Source organism: Melospiza georgiana, chromosome 16, assembly GCF_028018845.1.
Source record: "Melospiza georgiana isolate bMelGeo1 chromosome 16, bMelGeo1.pri, whole genome shotgun sequence".
NCBI classification, from domain to species: domain Eukaryota; kingdom Metazoa; phylum Chordata; class Aves; order Passeriformes; family Passerellidae; genus Melospiza; species Melospiza georgiana.
This window is the reverse complement of record NC_080445.1, coordinates 2,345,304-2,362,970: the sequence shown is the minus strand read 5'-3', so window position 1 is coordinate 2,362,970 and position 17,667 is coordinate 2,345,304. Positions and strand designations below refer to the sequence as shown.

The 17,667-nt window shown below is 54.1% G+C and overlaps 1 protein-coding gene across 1 annotated transcript; it reads left to right on the top strand.

Annotated features, from left to right (window-relative positions):
- Positions 1 to 1,107: 1,107 nt before the first annotated feature.
- Positions 1,108 to 17,613, top strand: ALKBH5 (alkB homolog 5, RNA demethylase). The gene is made up of 4 exons (XM_058035652.1): positions 1,108 to 1,914; positions 7,674 to 7,754; positions 11,909 to 12,064; positions 13,653 to 17,613. Exons 1-4 carry the CDS (start codon positions 1,193 to 1,195, stop codon positions 13,834 to 13,836), a joined length of 1,143 nt encoding a protein of 380 aa, XP_057891635.1. The 5' UTR covers positions 1,108 to 1,192; the 3' UTR covers positions 13,837 to 17,613.
- Positions 17,614 to 17,667: the final 54 nt, after the last annotated feature.

The following is a 17,667-nucleotide window of genomic DNA, read 5'->3' as shown; positions in this document are numbered from 1 at the left end:
CCCCGGCAGGGGGGACAGAGGGTGCCGTGGCCATGCAGTGTCCCCAGCTTGGCCAGTGGCCGCTGTCCCCCTGTCACCACACCGCTGTTGTTCTGGGGTTTTATACACGCCCGGCAGCCCGGCATGACTCGGTGTCCGTGGTTTTGTGTTGCGCTCGCTGCCGCACGGGGGATGCTGCCCCCCGTGTCTGATTCCCTATCGATCACCATGTGTTTCCCCATGCCGGTGCCTCATTTTTCCCCACCGATCTCCGTGTCCGTTTCCCCATGCCGGTGCCTCAGTTTCCCCTCCATCCCGCCCGTGCCTCAGTTTCCCCGTGCCCCCCTCCTTCAGTCACTGCCGCCCGCCTGTCGCGCTCGCCGCGTCCGCCAGAGGGCGCCTGTGCCGCGCGCCCGCCGCCACCTCCGCGCCCCGCCCTCCCCGCCGCCGCCGCGCGCGCGCGCTCCAGCCGCCCAATCAGCCGCCGGCCCGCGGCGCTCGCGGCCGCCTCCCGGCCAATCAGCGCCGCGCGGGGCGGAGCGGGGCGGGGCCGCCGCAGCCGGTTAACGGCGCCGGTGGGCGCGCGCGGGGGCGGGGCCGGGTCGCGCGCTCTGTCCGTACGTGCGCGGGAGGGGCGGGGCCGGGGGCGGTGGCGGCGCGTGCGCGGCGGGGCGGGGCGGCCCCGCGGCGATCCGGGATGTCGGGCCGGCTCCTGGTGACGTAGCGGGAAGGGCCGCGCCAGACCCCCGCCCGCCGCCGTCCCCCGGCACGGCACGGGACCCCCCCACGCCTCCTCCGGTTGTCCCCCGCCATGGGCAGAGCCGCGGCGGTGGGAACGGGCAGGGAGTCCGGGGCCGCCGCTGGGAATGTGCCAGGCCCTGCCGCCGCGTGAGCACCGGCACCGGCAGCGTTGTCCGCGCCCGCCCCGGGCCGAGCCGTGAGTGTGGCGTCCGCCGGGCCGCCCCTGCCCCGCGAGGGAGGGAGAGGGCGGGAGCTCCGTGCGCCGGGAGCGGGGTCCCATCTCCCGAGGAAGCGGGGCCGGCGGGAGAGGGTCTGGCGCGGTACCGGGATCCCGTGCTCACCTCCCCGTCCTGCGGGGCTCTCTCTCCCGGCAGGGCGGCGGGTGCCATGAGCAGCAGCTGCGCGTCCCCCGCCGCCGCCCGCCGCCGCCTGCAGCGCCGGGATCGATAGAGGCGGGGGCTGCGGACGCGCCATGGCCGGCAGCGGCTACACGGACCTGCGGGAGAAGCTCAAGTCCATGATGCCCTACCGGGACGGCCACAAAGGCGGCGGCGGCGGCGGCCTCCCGCGGGAGCCCCCCGAGCCGCCGTACGAGCGCAAGCGGCGGCACCAGGAGGACTCCGGCTCCGAGCCCAGCGACTACGAGGAGCAGAAGGAGGAGGAGGAAGCTCGGAAAGTGAAGAGCGGCATCCGCCAGCTTCGCCTCTTCAGCGCCGAGGAGTGCGCCAAGATCGAGGCGCGCATCGAGGACGTGGTGTCCCGGGCGGAGAAGGGGCTCTACAAGGAGCACACGGTGGACCGGGCGCCGCTGCGGAACAAGTATTTTTTCGGGGAAGGTTACACGTACGGGTCTCAGCTGCAGCGGCGGGGCCCCGGGCAGGAGCGCCTGTACCCGCGGGGGGAGGTGGACGCCATCCCCGAGTGGGTGCACGACCTGGTGATCAGGAAGCTGGTGGAGCACCGGGTGATCCCCGAGGGCTTTGTGAACAGTGCCGTCATCAACGACTACCAGCCGGGGGGCTGCATTGTCTCCCACGTGGACCCCATCCATATCTTTGAGAGGCCCATCGTCTCCGTGTCCTTCTTCAGCGACTCGGCGCTCTGCTTCGGGTGTAAATTCCAGTTCAAGCCCATCCGGGTGTCGGAGCCCGTTCTGTTCCTGCCCGTCAAGAGGGGGAGCGTCACGGTGCTCAGGTAACTCGCCCGCGTTGCCGAGGCCCCGGTTGTGTAACGCGGATCACGAGGCGCTCGGATGCGCGCCCCGACGGCGCCTCGGGCTCCATCTCCTCCTTCTGCCGGTGCTCGGGGGCTCGCTGTGCTGCAAGGGGTGAAAATGCGATTTTGGGGGGTGGTCCTGCCGTTGTTGTGGGTGAGGATTTGGGTGGGTGCTCTCTCCATGGAGCTTGAGGCGAATGCTGGTGGGAGCAGAGCTGAGCTGGCCACTGAGTTCCTGTAAATGGTTAAAGTAACACGTTGAGACACAAAATGGATCCTTTGCCCAAGAGTGGTCAGAGCGGAGCAGCTGTAGGGACAGGGCTCCTGGGTCTATTCTTAGCTCGGCCGGTGCTGCTCTGACCTGACCTTAACCGTGGAGAGGAGGTGTGAATGGCCTCGTCCTCCCAGTCTGTAAACTGGGAGCGCTGAGCCCTCCCCTGCGCTGTGACGATGGGGAGAGCAGAGTGCAGAGCCCCGCGTGATTGTCACTTGGAAGTGCGGCGGGTCACGGGCACAGGAAGGGACTTGGTGTGCGTTGAGGAAGAGCCCTGGAAGGTGGAATGACCTGCCCAAGGTCAGGCAGTTGGCCGGCAGCGAGGCTGGGGTTGGCACCGGGGAACGCCTGCTTGCTAATGCCACAGCTGCCCACACAGGTGAGGGGACAGGGCTGGAGCTCCGGGATCCCGCTGTCTCCAGCTCCTGGGGAGGGCAGCTGGAAGCCTGGCATCGGTGCTGCCGGTCCCTCGTGTCCCTGAAGGTCAGAGTGCTCCCTGCCAGCAGCAGGGATCGCCAGGGCTGTGCCAGCAGTGCCACCAGCTGTATCCTCCTTTGGCGGGTGGCTTTTTTGGGCTGGTGAAGGTCCAGGCCGGTTTTCCGGGCTCCCAGGCCGTAATACAATCCCTTGCTTTGGCTTGTAAATTGATCGCTGCAGGGTTCGGGAAGGAATTTTTCCCCCCACAAACACACGGCCTCCTTGACTGGTGCATCAATAATAAATGCCGAGATCTCGCGTCGCTTTTATCTCGGAAAAGCTGCACAAACATTAACTAATCCTTGCTGTTCCCCGGTGTTAGGTAACTTGTGTGGATTAGCCAGGGATGAGGGAGGCTGCAGAGGGAGGCGGGAATGGTGCTGAGGACATTTTCTCATTCCTGGTGGTTTGGCAGGGCTCGGGGGGCAGAGGTCGGGGTGATTTTGTGAAATGGGACCCAAGGGGACCCATCCTGCTCTGTATCTTTTTACTGCAGAGCGAGCTCCATCCCCAGGGATGGACTGCTGGGTGTGAGGCAGCTGCTCTGCTCCCTGACTTCTCTGAGATACCAGGAGGGAAACTTTCTACCCCAATTTTCGTGCTCCTGATGCAGACCCCTCTGCTGTCTTTCCTCGTCAGGCCTGGATAAATAGTTGTCCTTCTTTTTACAGCCAGAGGCCTTCTGTTTTTTAAGGACAGAGAGAGTTTTATCCTGCTTGGAAGCATTCTGGCAGAGCTGCTAATGCAGGGTCAGCCTCAAGTCTTGCAGTCAAAGCCTCTTGAAAAACTCTGGAGGAGGATCTGCAGTGGAGGATGGTGGGAGGAAAGAGAGATGCTTGCTCTGCTTCAGGACCAGAGAATGATGTTTTCTTATTCCAGACCCTTTTCCTTCTCAAAACTGCTGGCAAGAGGCTGCTGCCTCAGGGCTCATGGAATTGGAGTGAGGTGTCTCCCAGGGGTGTTTGGGTTGTTGGCAGTGTCACTCAGGTGCTGTAATCAGTTTGTTAATGTAGCTAAAGGAATCCTACAAACAACATGAAGATATCTTGATATCTTTTCCCTCCAAACCCAAGGGCTGCTTTCTGAGCCACCCACTGCATCTTGATCAGGGTCAGATGTTCCTCCTTCCAGCAAGTAATAGACTTTAAAACAGGGATTATTTCAAATTTGATGCAGCAGTTAGCAGGTACTTTACACTCACTTACGGGAGATTCTGCCAGAGTGACTGTTGTGTGTTGACAGCATCCCGTCTGGGATCAATTCCTTGTCTCACAGCAGATCCCCTGCTCTCCCATCTCCCCCCAGCAGTCAGGAGGAGCAGGAGAGGTGCAGAGCGTGCTCAGGGGTGTGGCACCAAATCCAGCCCTTGGTCGTGACTGAGTCAACTCCCCAAACTTGGCATTTTCTCCTCTGGGTAAACAGCTGCTGGAGGCAGTTACCCTGGAGATGGGCAACGGGCACAGATAGAGGTGGCATGCCTGTAATGTCTGGGATTCAGATCCTGCTGGGTCAGTGGCTGCAGCCTTTCCAGGGAAGCCTTGTGGAAGTCCCGAGGATCTAAAGGAAGCTGTCATGTTCCTGGAATCCTCTTTGACCCCACAGCACTCTCACGCTGGCCCCAGATTGCCTCTGTCATGTTCCTGCTCCTAATTTCACAGCTGCTGACCCAGTAGGGATTTTGCAGAGGCGCTTTCCCCATTTCCCTCCCTTTATTTTGTTTGCCTGCCCTGAAGCAGGATGTGGTGTTTGCCAACACTGAACCTGCCTCAGACTGCTTGGAAAGCGTTCAGCCCTCAAATGACAGGTGAGGTGGAACAGGATTCACGTGGCTGGGCTGTGCCCCTCTGCCAGAAGGCAAAGGCTGAGCCACCCCATGACCTGTAATGAGCCCTTTCTCCTTTCACATCTGCAGGGAAGATTTGCTCTTGTAGGTTCTGTGATCTAGAAGATGACCTTTTCCAGTCCCCTCTTTTCCCACAGCCCTGGGGAGCAGGAGCTCCTGCAGGTTTGTCCCAGTGGCAGCCAGGCCAGCAGGAAGCATCAGCTCAGTGTGTGCTGCTGGATCCCAGTCCTGTGACCCATCAGCTTGTGGGTTTTTCTTATTTTAACAACAATTTGGTGAGCATCAATCAATAGAAGCAGTGGCAGGGGGATGGAGGAATTTGCCTTTTCATCTGTGCTTTGAGAATGCTTGGGAAAAAGGAAAGGAACAGGGGGTGTGTGGAGCCACCTGGGCTGGGGGGTTCCAGGTGGATCCCTGCCCTGCAGCTGCTGTCACAGGAGGCAGATCTCAGCACTGAAATGCCAGGGATGTTGTCTGAGCATTGGGAAGAGTGCAGCTGCAGCTGGAGGGACGAAAGGCACAGGTAGCATTTCCCAAGTTCCCAGAGCTGGTGCCTTACAGGCTTCCCTCCCTCAGCTGGAGAGTGCTCTGGGTCGTCTCCTGGCAGTTTGCAATGCAGGGGAGTGCTGTGGAGTGTGTCCCTCCTGTTGTCTCCAGGCGTGCCTGATGGAAGCGCAGTCAGAGCAGGTTGGAGTCGCTGGAGGATGAAGCTCCTTCCTTCCTTCCTTCCCAGCTGGAGGGATCTCTGTGCAGCTGTCTGCTCCAAAATAGCCTGATCCCTCAGAGCAGGCTCTGCTGCAGAGGAAGTTCCACGTGTGCCAGTGGTGATGAGGCAGAGATTTGTTCAAGCTTTTCTTGTTAGAGTCTGTAGAACTTCAAGGCTTCCTTTCTGGTGATGTTTGCACAGAAATATCCACTTTTATCACCGTGTGAATCAGTTCTGGCTCAGCAGAGGCTCTTCCAGGTGGAAAAAGACTCAGGGGAGAGTTGGGGGTGTAAGGTTTGACAGGTTAGTGTGGAATTGGGGGCTGGTTTTGGGGTGGTGTGTGGAAAACAGCACTTCCCCCTGCGCTTCTGGAAAACACTCTGGGATGGAGATGGCACACTCAGGTGTTCTTGTGGGCAGGGATTTATGATTTTCCTTTCCAGGTTGTTCTGAGTTTCTCCTCTGGGCAAGAAATGTGTGTGTAGACCCTTGATATCATTATGGGTGTTTTTCTTCAGGGTCTGCCCCTTCGCCCATCCTCAGGGCGTGCAGGGCTGGGCAGTGGGTGAGAAGTTCATGCTGGCACAGGGCAGCACGAATATGACACAACCAAATAATCCTTTCATTTCCCTGCCTGTGCAGAGGCACTCCATCACTACATATGGTATAGTGCGGAGTTTTCCACACCAGTTTGGCACTGGGGCAGACTGGTGTGTCCCCCTTATGGTCTCAGACCAGCGTGGTGGGGCTGTTGTTTGATCTGGGACCACAAACTTCCTGGTGCCACTCTGGTAGTGATCTGAAATTGTGTTCTTGCCTGGAGAAGGAGTGAAAAGGGGTGTTCAGGCTGACACCTTGTGGGTCTGGAAGCAGGTCTGGAAGGAGACCTTTCCCTGGTGTTCAGGGTGATGCTGAGGATGCTGAGGTGAATGCTAACGTGGGTGATATTCATGAATTCACTGGAGCTTGACACAGAGATTCCAGGAACATAATGGAGCATCATCACGAGCCCCTTGTCGTGTTCTGCAATGCCTGGAGCACGGTGGGGATGGACACCACCCCTGCTTCAGCTGGTCAGGCCTTGGTCTTGTAGCTGTCCTTGCAGAGCAGTAAATCTGTGTGTGAGGAGGTGTTTCTGGGTGAGTGGGTGGCTTATCTAACCAGATCAAGGAAACCCGGTCCTGTCCCCAGAGAAGACTTGTGTGTGCGAGCTCTGTTCTCTGCTCAGGGTGTCCTGAATAACCTGCTAGCCCCTGGCCCTGGCCTGGAAAAGCCTTGTGGGGACACTGGGCATGCTGATTTCTGCTTCAGGCTGGGTGTGCAGGCTTGAGCAGCCTTCACCCGAGCTGTTGCTGCCCTTGCTGGGTGTTCCAGCCCTTGCTGGGTGTTTCGGGAAGCTCTGGAGGTGTTCAGCCTCTCCTTAGCCCGTGCTGGGCTGCAGAGGGCTCTCGGTGAGCTGACACTCCCCAGACGGCAGGCAGAGGGCAGCCCCACCGCTGGGATGTGCTGCTCACGCCCTTGCAGTGATGGGATGTGCTCCCGGCTCGGTTTGTGTGTCACAGCGGCTCTGGTGGCTGCTCTCCGTGGACACACCGGGATTTCACCTGCTCTGATTTCACCTGGAGACAAAGCAGCCATCAGGAAATGCTCCAGTGTGTGGTGCAAGCTCAGGCTGTCCTTGGCTGTGGCTTTTCTCCAGCCTGCTGAAAATGTGGAGTATCTGGAGTCATTTCACACAGTGAAATACTGCTGCTGACAACAGCCACTGCTTGAACCTGGCTTTTCCTCAGCCCAGGGAGCTGTTTCACACTGTTACAGAGGAGTGCAGCTTGGTTTGCAGGTGTGAATTTGTAGGTTACCCCATGAGTGCTGGGTTAGGGCTGGTGATGTTCTTATGGTGGCTGAGGATGTGCCATGTGTTGGGGAGGATGATGAGCAGGAAAAGGGGGTGAGAGGCTCAGCTCTGCATGACTGCACCCCTCTGTGACTAAAACACCTCCTTGATGTGTTACATGTTTGGGTCTGGGTGTGCTGCACACCTGAGCTGTGAGAGATGGCTTTTGTCATAGACTTGTTTGAGATGATGCTTTGGAGGAATGTGCTCGTTTGCCCCCCTGTTGCTTTCTAATTTCTCCATAAATTAATTGTCTGAATCTACAGTTCTACATTTGTACATGTTTTATTCACAGTGCTGGAGCAGGTAGCAGTTTCCTCTGAAAAATTGAGTCATGAAACCCCCCAAAACCCTCTGATTGTCTTCATTCTTTCCCAATGTTTGTTCCCGCCTGCAAGTGTAGCTCCTGTGGGGATGGTGTTTGGAGGAGGAATTCCTGGTGCAAGTTAGGAAGTACTGGCCAAACTGAGTTGTTGAGGCTGGAAACCACTTTCTGCTTGTGCCTGGCATCTCCCTGATGGTGGCTTTTTGTTTCTGTTGTCAGTGGGTATGCGGCCGACGAAATCACACACTGCATTCGACCACAGGACATCAAGGAGAGGAGAGCTGTCATCATCCTCAGAAAGTAAGTGTTGAAGCCCTCCAGACAGCAAGATAAACGTGGATGTGGTGTCATGATGCTTAAACACTTGAAAACTTGCCTTGCTTGTTAATTTGCTGGCTTGATCTCACACCTTGATTAGGTGTCACTGATGCTCACTTGTGTCGTGCCGTGCCTGGCAGTGGAAGTGGCTGGAACCTGTTCCTGCAGGGTTCATCACTTCTTGGCTCTGTGCAGCAGCACTTTGTTGTAATGTCTGGGCTTGCAAGCCCTGCTGGTGCCCAGACTGGCTTTCCTTTGGCTGCCCAGCTCCAAACACCCGGGGTATCAAACTGTCTTGTTTTGGGCTGTGTGTTCAGGTGTCTGGTCATGTGAGACCCATGTGTGTGAGTTACCTGGATGGTCTTTTGAAGCTGATGCTTGTGATGAGGAATGTCCTCTGAAGCAGAGAGAGATTTCTTGGTATCATGGCTCTTGTTTCCTGGGGAGAGAGGGAGACACTGGCTTTGGAGGGAAACATGTAGAGAGTTCAGTGCTCATTACAGAGCTTGTCCTTCGAGTCTGTGTTGGGAAGCCAAGCTCCATAAGCTGTTTTAGAAAGGGGCTTCCTGTTCTAGAAAAGCACTCTTGATGGCATTTCATCAATCAGTGCTTGTTCCTAAAGCTCTTAAGAAAATGAGAGACAAAGTGAACTAACCCCACCCCAAAGTTCCTCAGTAAAACCTTTTCTGCCTAGAAATGTCCTCTGTTACCAGTTCCTTCTACTAGGAAACCAAAACATGTGACTGCCACACATTGACCCTTGCTGATTGTGCCTTGAAAGGTGTTGGCAGTAGTTCTGCTGTCAAGAAACATCTTTGTAAATGAAAATACACACTTTGAGTCCTGTAAACCCAGCCAAAACCGTGGGCATTGGTGGCAGGGCTGTGGTTGTGGCCCAGGCTGGCATAAGGCTCGCAGGCAAGTGGTCTGGATCCAGACTGGATGAGCTTTTGGATGGCTTAGTTGATTTCAAAACAAGTCTGGCAACATTATGAGGATATGGCACAAAGCCAGTGGAGTGGAGTTGGACATCTGGTTAGAGAAACCCATGGAATGAAGGCAGGAAAAACAGCAGCCCTGAGGCATTTGCCAAGCAAAATCAGCCCAGACCCAGGGAGGCAGGATGAGATGTGGCAGGAGATAGAGTGGGATGACAGGCAGGCTGCAGCCAAAGCACCCCACAGCTGTGTACAGCCCTGTGAGGTGTGGGGTGAGGCTCTGATAAGAACTTACAGCTGTTGTGTTCGTGGTGTTGGAGCAGCCAGGGAAAAGCAGCACCAGTGCTGACAAGGAGGCATCTCCAAGCCTTGGAGCTGCTTTGGTTGGACTTTGGGAAAGAGAAGCTGCCTGTCCTAGGTTGTGGAGCAGTTTTGTGGAAAAGACAGACTCAGATGAATAAGCTAAAGCTGCCCAAACTGGTGCAGGTGTCCAGTGTACCTGTTTAAACTGGCTCTGCCTCTTGCCTTCTCCAGTCTTGGTGAGCTGAGGGTGTTGGATTGTTTCAGTCAAGCCTGGCTGCCCTCAAAGTGCATCAGGGCAAGAAGGGACCTTAAACCTCACCTCATTTCAGCCCCTGCCATGGGAAAGGACACCTTCCACTAGATAAGGCTGCTCAGAGCCCTCTCCAACCTGTGCTTCTCTGGGCAACCTGTGCTGGTGCTTCACTGCTCTCTGAGCAAAGGATTTCTTTCTAATATCCAATCTAAATCATCCCTCTAGTTTAACACTGATCCCTCTTGTCTTATGCCCATCTCCCAACATAAAAAGTTGTTCTCTGTGTTTTTTATAAGCCCCCTTTAAGTCCTGGGAGGAGCAGTGAGGTGTCCCCAGTTGTACCCAGCTGAGCAGAAGGGACAGAGCCTGCAGCTCTGCTGGCCTTGTTTGCCCATCCACCCTGATTTCTGGGGCCTGATTTGCTTCATGTCAGAGCAGAAGTGTCTCTGCCCATCAGACAGTGAGGGGCTAACCCAACAGACAAACCAGATGAAACCACACCAGGATTTTTCTCTTGAGCAAAGCACAAACCCCCTGGGAATTATTTCTGCGTAGCCTCCGCAGCTGTGGTGAATCCGTGGTGATGTTTGCCAAAGGCTGGGCTGTGATTGCTGCCAATTAGAGCTTATTAATTGCTGCTTATCCCCTGGCCAGGGCAGCCACCTCCCTGTGTCCCCTGTGTGTGCAGTGTGCCCTTTGCTGTGCCACGGTCGCTGCACCAGCGCTGTTCCCGCTCTGTGGCTGTGCCTGGAGCAGGCTGTTGTGCAACCAGGAAAGCACCTCCTTCCCCTGCTGGCCTCCTCATAAAACTCCTCTTCCTCTTCTTGGTGGTGAGGATCAGCCCTGAGCTTTCAGACCAGATCAGCTGGATCGTGCCAGTTGGAGCTGGGATGTTCAGCTCTGAGCCTGCTGCGTCCCAGTGAGTCTGGCTCTGCTCTGAGCATGTTCTCACTGACAGCAGCAGGAGAGCAAAGCTGTGGGAGCTGCAGGAGCAGGGGGGTTCTGCAGGATTCTCCAGAGCTGTGTGGTTACCAAGCAGGTCATAAACACTTCAGTGCTCGTTGTTTCCTGTGTTGGATCTCAGGGCTGCCGGGAGCCAGCAGGGTTTGGAAGTGCTTTGAGCCAGAGGAGGGGAGGAATGGTGCTCTTAATTTATGAGATGCTGGGAGAGGTAACGTGGGAGGTGGGTGTAGAAATGAGACCTACTCAACTGGGTCTTGAAAGCAGTTTTAGAGGCTTTTGCTGCCATTCTGCTTTCATTCTCATAAGCAGAGTTTCTCTGTTTGTAGGTATATTATTCTCCATTTTAGTGTCACCTCTCCTTGCACCTGGCCAGAGGGAGCATGGCTGCTGTTCCCTTGCCCTGGCAGTGTGTTGGGGGTTGGTTTGTTAGAATTGCAGCCCTGTGGTTGCTGCTGTATTTGAGAGGTATTTAAACAACCTCCCTTGTCACGGGCAGGATCTGCAAGGCCTTTGGTGTTGAGGCTGGACTGGGTCCAGCCCTAGAGCTCAGAACAGCTCAGGATGACAGCGTGGAGTAGCACAGGCTCCAACCTGGCAGCTGCCTGTGGAAGTGTTCCTTGTTTCTGGCACGCTGGGCAAACGCAGGCTGCCATGCCCAGCTTTGCCTGTGCCAGACTGGCATCACCCTGATTAGCTGAAGAGGCTCTCTCTTGGCAAGTGGATGTGCTTCCTAGTGGAGGTTTAGATTGGGATTCTCCTGTGGAAACCTCGCTCAGGAGCTGGAGTTCAGCACTGGAGACCAAGTGGTGATTCTCCCCCTTCATTTTTGCTGCCTCCTCCACCTGTGCATGCCTTCAGTTCTCTTTTGGGATGAGCTCTGCTTTCTCTCCAGCACAGCTTGAGTGTGTGCAGAGCTGCTGGAAGGGATGTGTGGTGCAGCTTCTGTTTGCTACACCTTCTCCTGACTCGTACTTCAACTCTTTGCACTTTGTAGTCAAGCTGAGGAACACCTGACCCCGGGAGATCCGTGGGCAGGAGGGAGTTTCCAGGTGGAAGCAGTTATTTCTGTTGCAGGTGATGATGCTTTTGCAGGGCATCTCCCAGCCAGGTGGCTTAACTGGAGCTGTGAGTTATTGCCAGGTGATTTCATGGGATTTCACAGCTGCTCCAGCAGCTCTGCTCCTTCTCCCAGAGCTGGGGTTGCAGTGAGCTCAGCACCTTTTGCCTTCACCTCATGACTGTGTGTCCCTAAGCCAAGGCAGGATAAAGGGCAATGGTTTCAAACTGATAGAGAGTGTTTAAATTAGGTATAAGGAAAAAATCCTTTCCTGTGAGGGTGCTGAGGCCCTGACACAGGTTGTCCAGAGAAGTTGTGGCTGTTCCATCCTTCAAAGTGTCCAAGGCCAAGGTGGACAAAGCTTGGAGCAGTCTGGTCTACTGAAAGATGTTCCTGCCTGTGGCAGGGGGTTGGAAATGAGATGATCTTCAAGCTCCCTTCCAACTTTAAACCATTTTGTGATTCTGTGAAGCTTCTGTGAAGTACCCCAAAACTGCAGCTTGTTGTGCTGTGGAATGGGGTATTCCTGCCCCTCCTCCTGAGCCGTGTGGTTGGGGTGGAGGGCTCTGCTGTGATTCTGTAGAAACACCTTGCAAATTCTCTTCTCTTTCAATATTTGCAGAACAAGACTAGATGCACCTCGATTGGAAACAAAATCCCTGAGTAGCTCTGTGTTGCCACCAGGTTATAACTCTGACCGCCTGTCGGGAAACAACCGGGACCAGATCCTGAAACCAAAGCGGTCCCATCGCAAAGCAGACCCTGATGCTGCCCACAGGTAGGATCACCTCTCCTAACAGCCGTGTTTGGGATGTTGTCTCTGGATCAGTGCATAGCTGAGGTCTCTGGCCTCAGAGCATATTTAAAACCATTCTGATTTGCACCTGCCAGGTGCTTTCTGCAATGCCCAGATCTGTTTTATCAGAATGAGCTCTTTATGCGTTCCTCCCAGACTTGTGGAGGCTGAGCTCTGGCTGTAAGCAGCTTACATTGTTTATCCTGTGAGTGGCATAATGAAGAAGCAATAGATTTGGCTGGCTTTTGATAATGCAGTCGTTCAGAACAATAGTTTCCCTGCAGCTAATCATTTTTGACCTCTATTGCCAAGCAACCTGTGCAGCTGTGTTAAACTATATTATGAAAGCAGTCCTGGGAGGGAACGTGAGGGTTTGCTATCTGGGAAAGGTTAAGGACTTCCTGGGAAGCTTTTCAGGCCTGTTTTGATTCCAGAGCTCTGTGTGTGCATTTTTGTGTGAGAAACCAGAATTGTGGATGTTTAAGCCTGACCTTGAGGGAAGCTCCTTGCTGAGGTTTCAGACAAGCTTGAGCTCTGCAGCAAGGCTTTCCTTAAACACCTTGGTGTGAGCACACTGATGGCTCTGAGTGATGGCCAGTCTGCCAGCTGTCCTGCATATTCCAATTCCAGAGCTTCCTGAGGATCCAGATGGCATTTTCTGCACAATGGGTACAACCCAAAAGTTGACTTGGTCGCAGGGCTTGGCTGCCACGCAGTCCCAGCCCTGTTTGAACCTGTCCTGGAGGGAGGAGGGTGGGGATGGATTGTTTGTGAGCAGTGTTCATTCACCTGGATGCAGGCTGGAGGATGGAGGAGGGTCTGGGGCTGGCTGCAGATGCAGCTTCCCTGGGTGTCCGATTAGAGGAGCGATCATGCGGGACAAATGTGCACATCCCTCTGAGCTGTTTGTCAGCCTGGTGTGACCTTATCAGGCTGTGGGGGATGGCTTGCCTAGGCTCCTGCAGCAGATGGGTGTGAAAAACATGTTTTTCTCTTTCTCTGGCCTCAGAGGCTCCAGTGTAACAGGTAATTCTCATGGATATCATAGTGGGATCTGTCAGGAACCACTCAGATAAAGTGAGTGGTGTGTGCTGCCCACCAACCCAGTCCTGCTAGAAAGTGATCAGAGGCAGCTCTGCAGAAATAACAATTGCACCGTGCTAATATTTGAGAGGACAAAGGATTTTGGAGCTGTGGTGTGATCCTGCACCATAAGGAGCTCAGCTCTGTGCTCTAAATTCTGCTGCAGTAGAGACAGACCCCTCTGCCCAAGGGATTTTTCTTGGGGCCACAAGCTGCAAGTTAAAGAGGTTGACTGGAAGTGTTCTGGTGGAGGCAATGGCCAGAGCCTTGGGAAGGGAAGGAACTGGCCCATCATAGTCAAGTTCTCAGCTCCTCTGGGGAGGTGGAACTTGGTGATTTGTTCTTTCTCTGCCAAGTGCCCAGTGCTGGGAAAGCAGTGGGAAAAGAGGCAGAGCTGTCAGGGCAGGTAACCTGCAGACAGCTTCCAGGAGGAACACCTGGATCCCGTCGTGCTGTGCTCTCACTCCTGTTTTCTCCCTCTGCACAGGCCACGGATTCTAGAAATGGATAAGGAGGAGAACAGGCGTTCAGTCCTCTTACCAAAACATAGGAGACGGAGCAACTTCAGCTCTGAGAACTATTGGCGACGGTCGTACGAGTACACGGAGGACTGTGAGGATGAGGAGGAGGACGGCAGCCCCGCCAGGAAGGTTAAAATGAGGCGACACTGAGGATTGCACTTGCCAGGCTCGTGGAGCTGATGAGATTGGCCTCCAGTCTGTGAAAACTTTCTCCTCCCTCTGGCTATCTTCCATCTAGCTTCAGTTTTGGTTTTTCCTTTCAGGCTGAAGAGTAAACAGGAAGGATTTGGTTTTATGAATGGAGGAATGCTGAGACATACGTGAGGATGGAACATGTCCAGTGCACATGGTGTCCTGAGTCGTGGCTCAAGTGGGCATCTCTCCCTTAGGAAGCAGATAAAGTTATGCCAGGTTGTCTGTTGGGATTTCTTTTGAAAACACCAAAAAGTTTAACTCTTTCATTGCGCAAGATTCAAGAATTGTATTTTTGTTTTGGTGGGGTTTTTTTTCTTTTTTTTTTTTTTTTTTTGCTTTAACACTTTTCCTTTCCAAATGTTCTAAATATGATGTTTGACCCCAGGAGCTGAAATTCCGTGGTGGGCTGGTATTCCTTGTTTCACCAAAGGGCTCCTTGGTCTTTTTTACCTGGTGGTTGTCGGGTCCGTTTTAAGGATGCCCTGCAGTAACTGGAAGTTTGAAGCTTTGCAGACCCCTCTTGCTGCGATCGATTTCAAAGGGTCTAGGACATTTTTGTTGCACTTTAGTGTTTTAAACGCGGTAGGTTTCCTTTCCAGACCCTTTTCCCAAGCCAGCATGGGCTCACAGCCCTGTGTCCCTGCGCTGCCCTCTCCAAGAAGAATGTACAAGAGCTCTGGTTTCTCAGTGCTGGTCTGGAGGAGGGAAAGGTGGCCCAGCATTGTCCTGAGATCCATATTGGAATCTCAGGGCTGCCAAGTGAGGGATCACACTGAGCACGTGCTGCTTCCCAGAGCTGGGGATAGCAAGGAGGAGTAGGAGACGCTGTGCTTGTGAGGGTTTGTGCCTTGGCACCCCCCAGAAGAGCCCCTCTCCACTGCCCCTTCCAGGTGGGGAGAGCTGAGTTGGTGCAGCATTCCCAGCACAGTGTCCCATCCTGAAGGGCTGGCTGCACTCTGATGGAGCAGGAGCTGCTGTGGCCCTGGGGGAGCTGAGCAGCTCTGTCCCCTCCGAGGCTGGCTCTGGGAGCAGGGACACTGCAGGGCTCCAGGTTGGCCCCAGTTCAGTGCATCCAGCACTGAGGTTGCCTGCTTTCTCCTGGCTTATTCCTGCCTGTGTTGCTGGGGTAGGGAGTTTTCTGGTTGCTACAGGAAATGCTGAGAAGAATCAGGCATTCAGCCACGTGGAGTTGTGATAGAGCATCTGCCATCATCATCATCATCCTCTTCTCCCACCTGATTTGTGTTAGCCCAGACCAAAGCCTTGGTGTTTGCAAAGTTTGGGGCCCAATGCCATATTTAGAGCTGTACTTTTAAGGAAAACTTCCTCCAGTTGATTCTTTGAACCCAAGTGTTGGCAGTTGTAAGGAGTAGTCTTATTTTTAAATTTTTACTGCTTTGCCCTCCTTCCAACTGTAGTTTTTCTTAGTGTCGTGTCCCCCACACACTTCATGGTCTGCACGCTTGGCAATAAAAAGATGTAATATATTTTGAAACTTGTTTGCTGCTGTCTTGAGGGGCTCCTGGTCTAAAACAACCACCCCAGGCATTGTTCCCTGCAGTGCTGATTGAGGACATTTGTGACATCTGGGTCCCACTGTCCTTTTCCTTCCCTGCTGAGTTTCACCTGGTGTTGGGGTTCTGCTCAGGCTGGATCTTGTCACATGAGCTCAGAGGACATTGCCATCACCTTCAGCTGGCTGTGGGGGTGTTGGTGAGGTCCCCAGTGCCTGGTTTGCCTGGTGAGAGCCCCCACTGGCTCTGTGCTGAGGCACAGCCTCTGAAGGAATGTGGCTTGTCAGTCCAGAGACCCAAAAGTTTGTGCTTCTGCTGCTTGTGAAACTTTGGAAATGCCATTTTCAGACCTCACGTAGCATTTGAAGCGATGTTCCTCACCCCACCAGCTTTCTGCTGCGAATCCAGGCCAGCTCTTGGCTACAAACCCCCTGTTCTGGGCAGCTTGGCATCCCCCTGACAACAAAACTGCACGCAGGGAGCACAGATCCCTTCTCCTCCTGGTGGCTTTGTCTTTCTGGATCCATCCTGGCCATGTCCTGTTCCTGTCACGGTGCCAGGCTCTGCTGTGGGTGCAGATGGGGACAGAGGGCACTGCCAGAGGTCTCAGCTCTGCCCTCTCCCCTTCTGGCTCCCAGTTTTATCCCTCCCTCTCCAATATGGATATTCTACCCGGGTGTCAGCTCAGAATGAAGCTGGAGCAGCTGGCCTTTCAGAGCAGGACTTCCACGGGATGAGGAGCTGGCTGTGGACATGCTGAGCTCTTGCACCTCCAGCCTGGTCCCAGCCACCACCTCATCCTGGTCCTTGTGCAGGCTGAACATGTGCAAGATTCCTTCCCCAGCTTGTGTTGGTATTCCTGCATGTTCTGCTCGGGAGCTTCCCCCTTTTTCTTGTCCCCATCCATGCAGTGGGTCAGAGCTGGCAGCTGTGGCTGGGGGGACAGGAGCAGCTCCTCTCCAGCCACCGTCTGCTCTTGGTTTTTAACCTGACTGGTTGGGGCTTGACACCTTGGAGAGAGAGAGAGGGAGCAGGATCCCTCAGGGGAGGAGTCCCCAGCGTGCAGGAAGGGCCATCTCCCCACTTGTACAGACATTTTCTATAGACACGGATGTATATGTGTAGATAATAACATGGGTTTTTAACTCTTTTGCACTGAACAACATCAGAGTGAAACCTGGATTCGAAACTAGAAGACATTTTTCACACGGATCCAGAGGTCTGGATCCTTCCTGTAACCTGTCTGATTGGAACTGTGGCTCGGAATTCCTGGTTTTCACTGTTGGGCTGCACGCAGGCATCAGGCCAGGCTGGGGGTGAGCAGGGTGTGGGGTGAGCTCAGATTTGGAGGCAAAACTTCTGCCCAGGCTCCTCCAGAGCCCTGACCCCGTTGGTTTGTGTGTGTCTGATCTGGCTGTGTGTGGTCCAACCCCTCCATCCACCCACAGCGTGTCCGTGCTCAGCCCCACACTGGGAGCTCCATCCATGGGACAGCCCATGTGCCCAGAGCCCAGAGCAGGAGAACTGTCTTTCCTTAGGAAGGGAGAGGAAAGTGGGGCTCATCCCTGCTTTGCTGGGGTTCATCCCTGCTTTTCCACCAAGAACAGGAGGAAATTGGGGTTTGTTGCTGTTACCGTATCTCGAGAAGGTTCAGTGGTGGAATTATCCAAGCCCATGGATCAAAACAGCACCAGGACTCAAGGGGGGCCAGGGTCTAGACCCCCACCAGCAGCAAAGAGTCTTTTACCTGCCAAAAGTGTTCCCTTTTCCCTGTTGGGAGGAGAAACATTTGATTGAGAAATGTCTCTGCTCCTTTCCCTGCCCACACTTAGAAGTTCTGGCTGACTTTAATTTTTGTTTTTTAAAATATTCTAATTTTTTTTTTTGTTACCAATAAAAAAATAAAAATTAAAAAAAATAATAATAAAAAAGAAAGTGGCAATATTTTTTTCTGTAAGCTTTTCCTAGGAAAAAGCGTGGTTTGTAACAAAGTTGTACAGTTCTGAAGTTTGAGATACGAGAAGTACTGTGTGAAACGCTGTAAATGGAGCAGAGATTATTTTATGTACAGTCTGACGTGGGGGAATCTTTTAATTCCAGTTGATTCTTAGGAAGAATTTGGTTCTTCACTGTCAGGGTTTGGAATTTCATGGTTTCATTATTATTTTTTTTTTCTTGTATAGATTGCTGCATTAATTGAATAAAAGCAGAAAGCATCTCTTGGTCTGGCTGTGTGGTACTGGGGGCTGGGATGTGCCTCAATTCCCTGTGG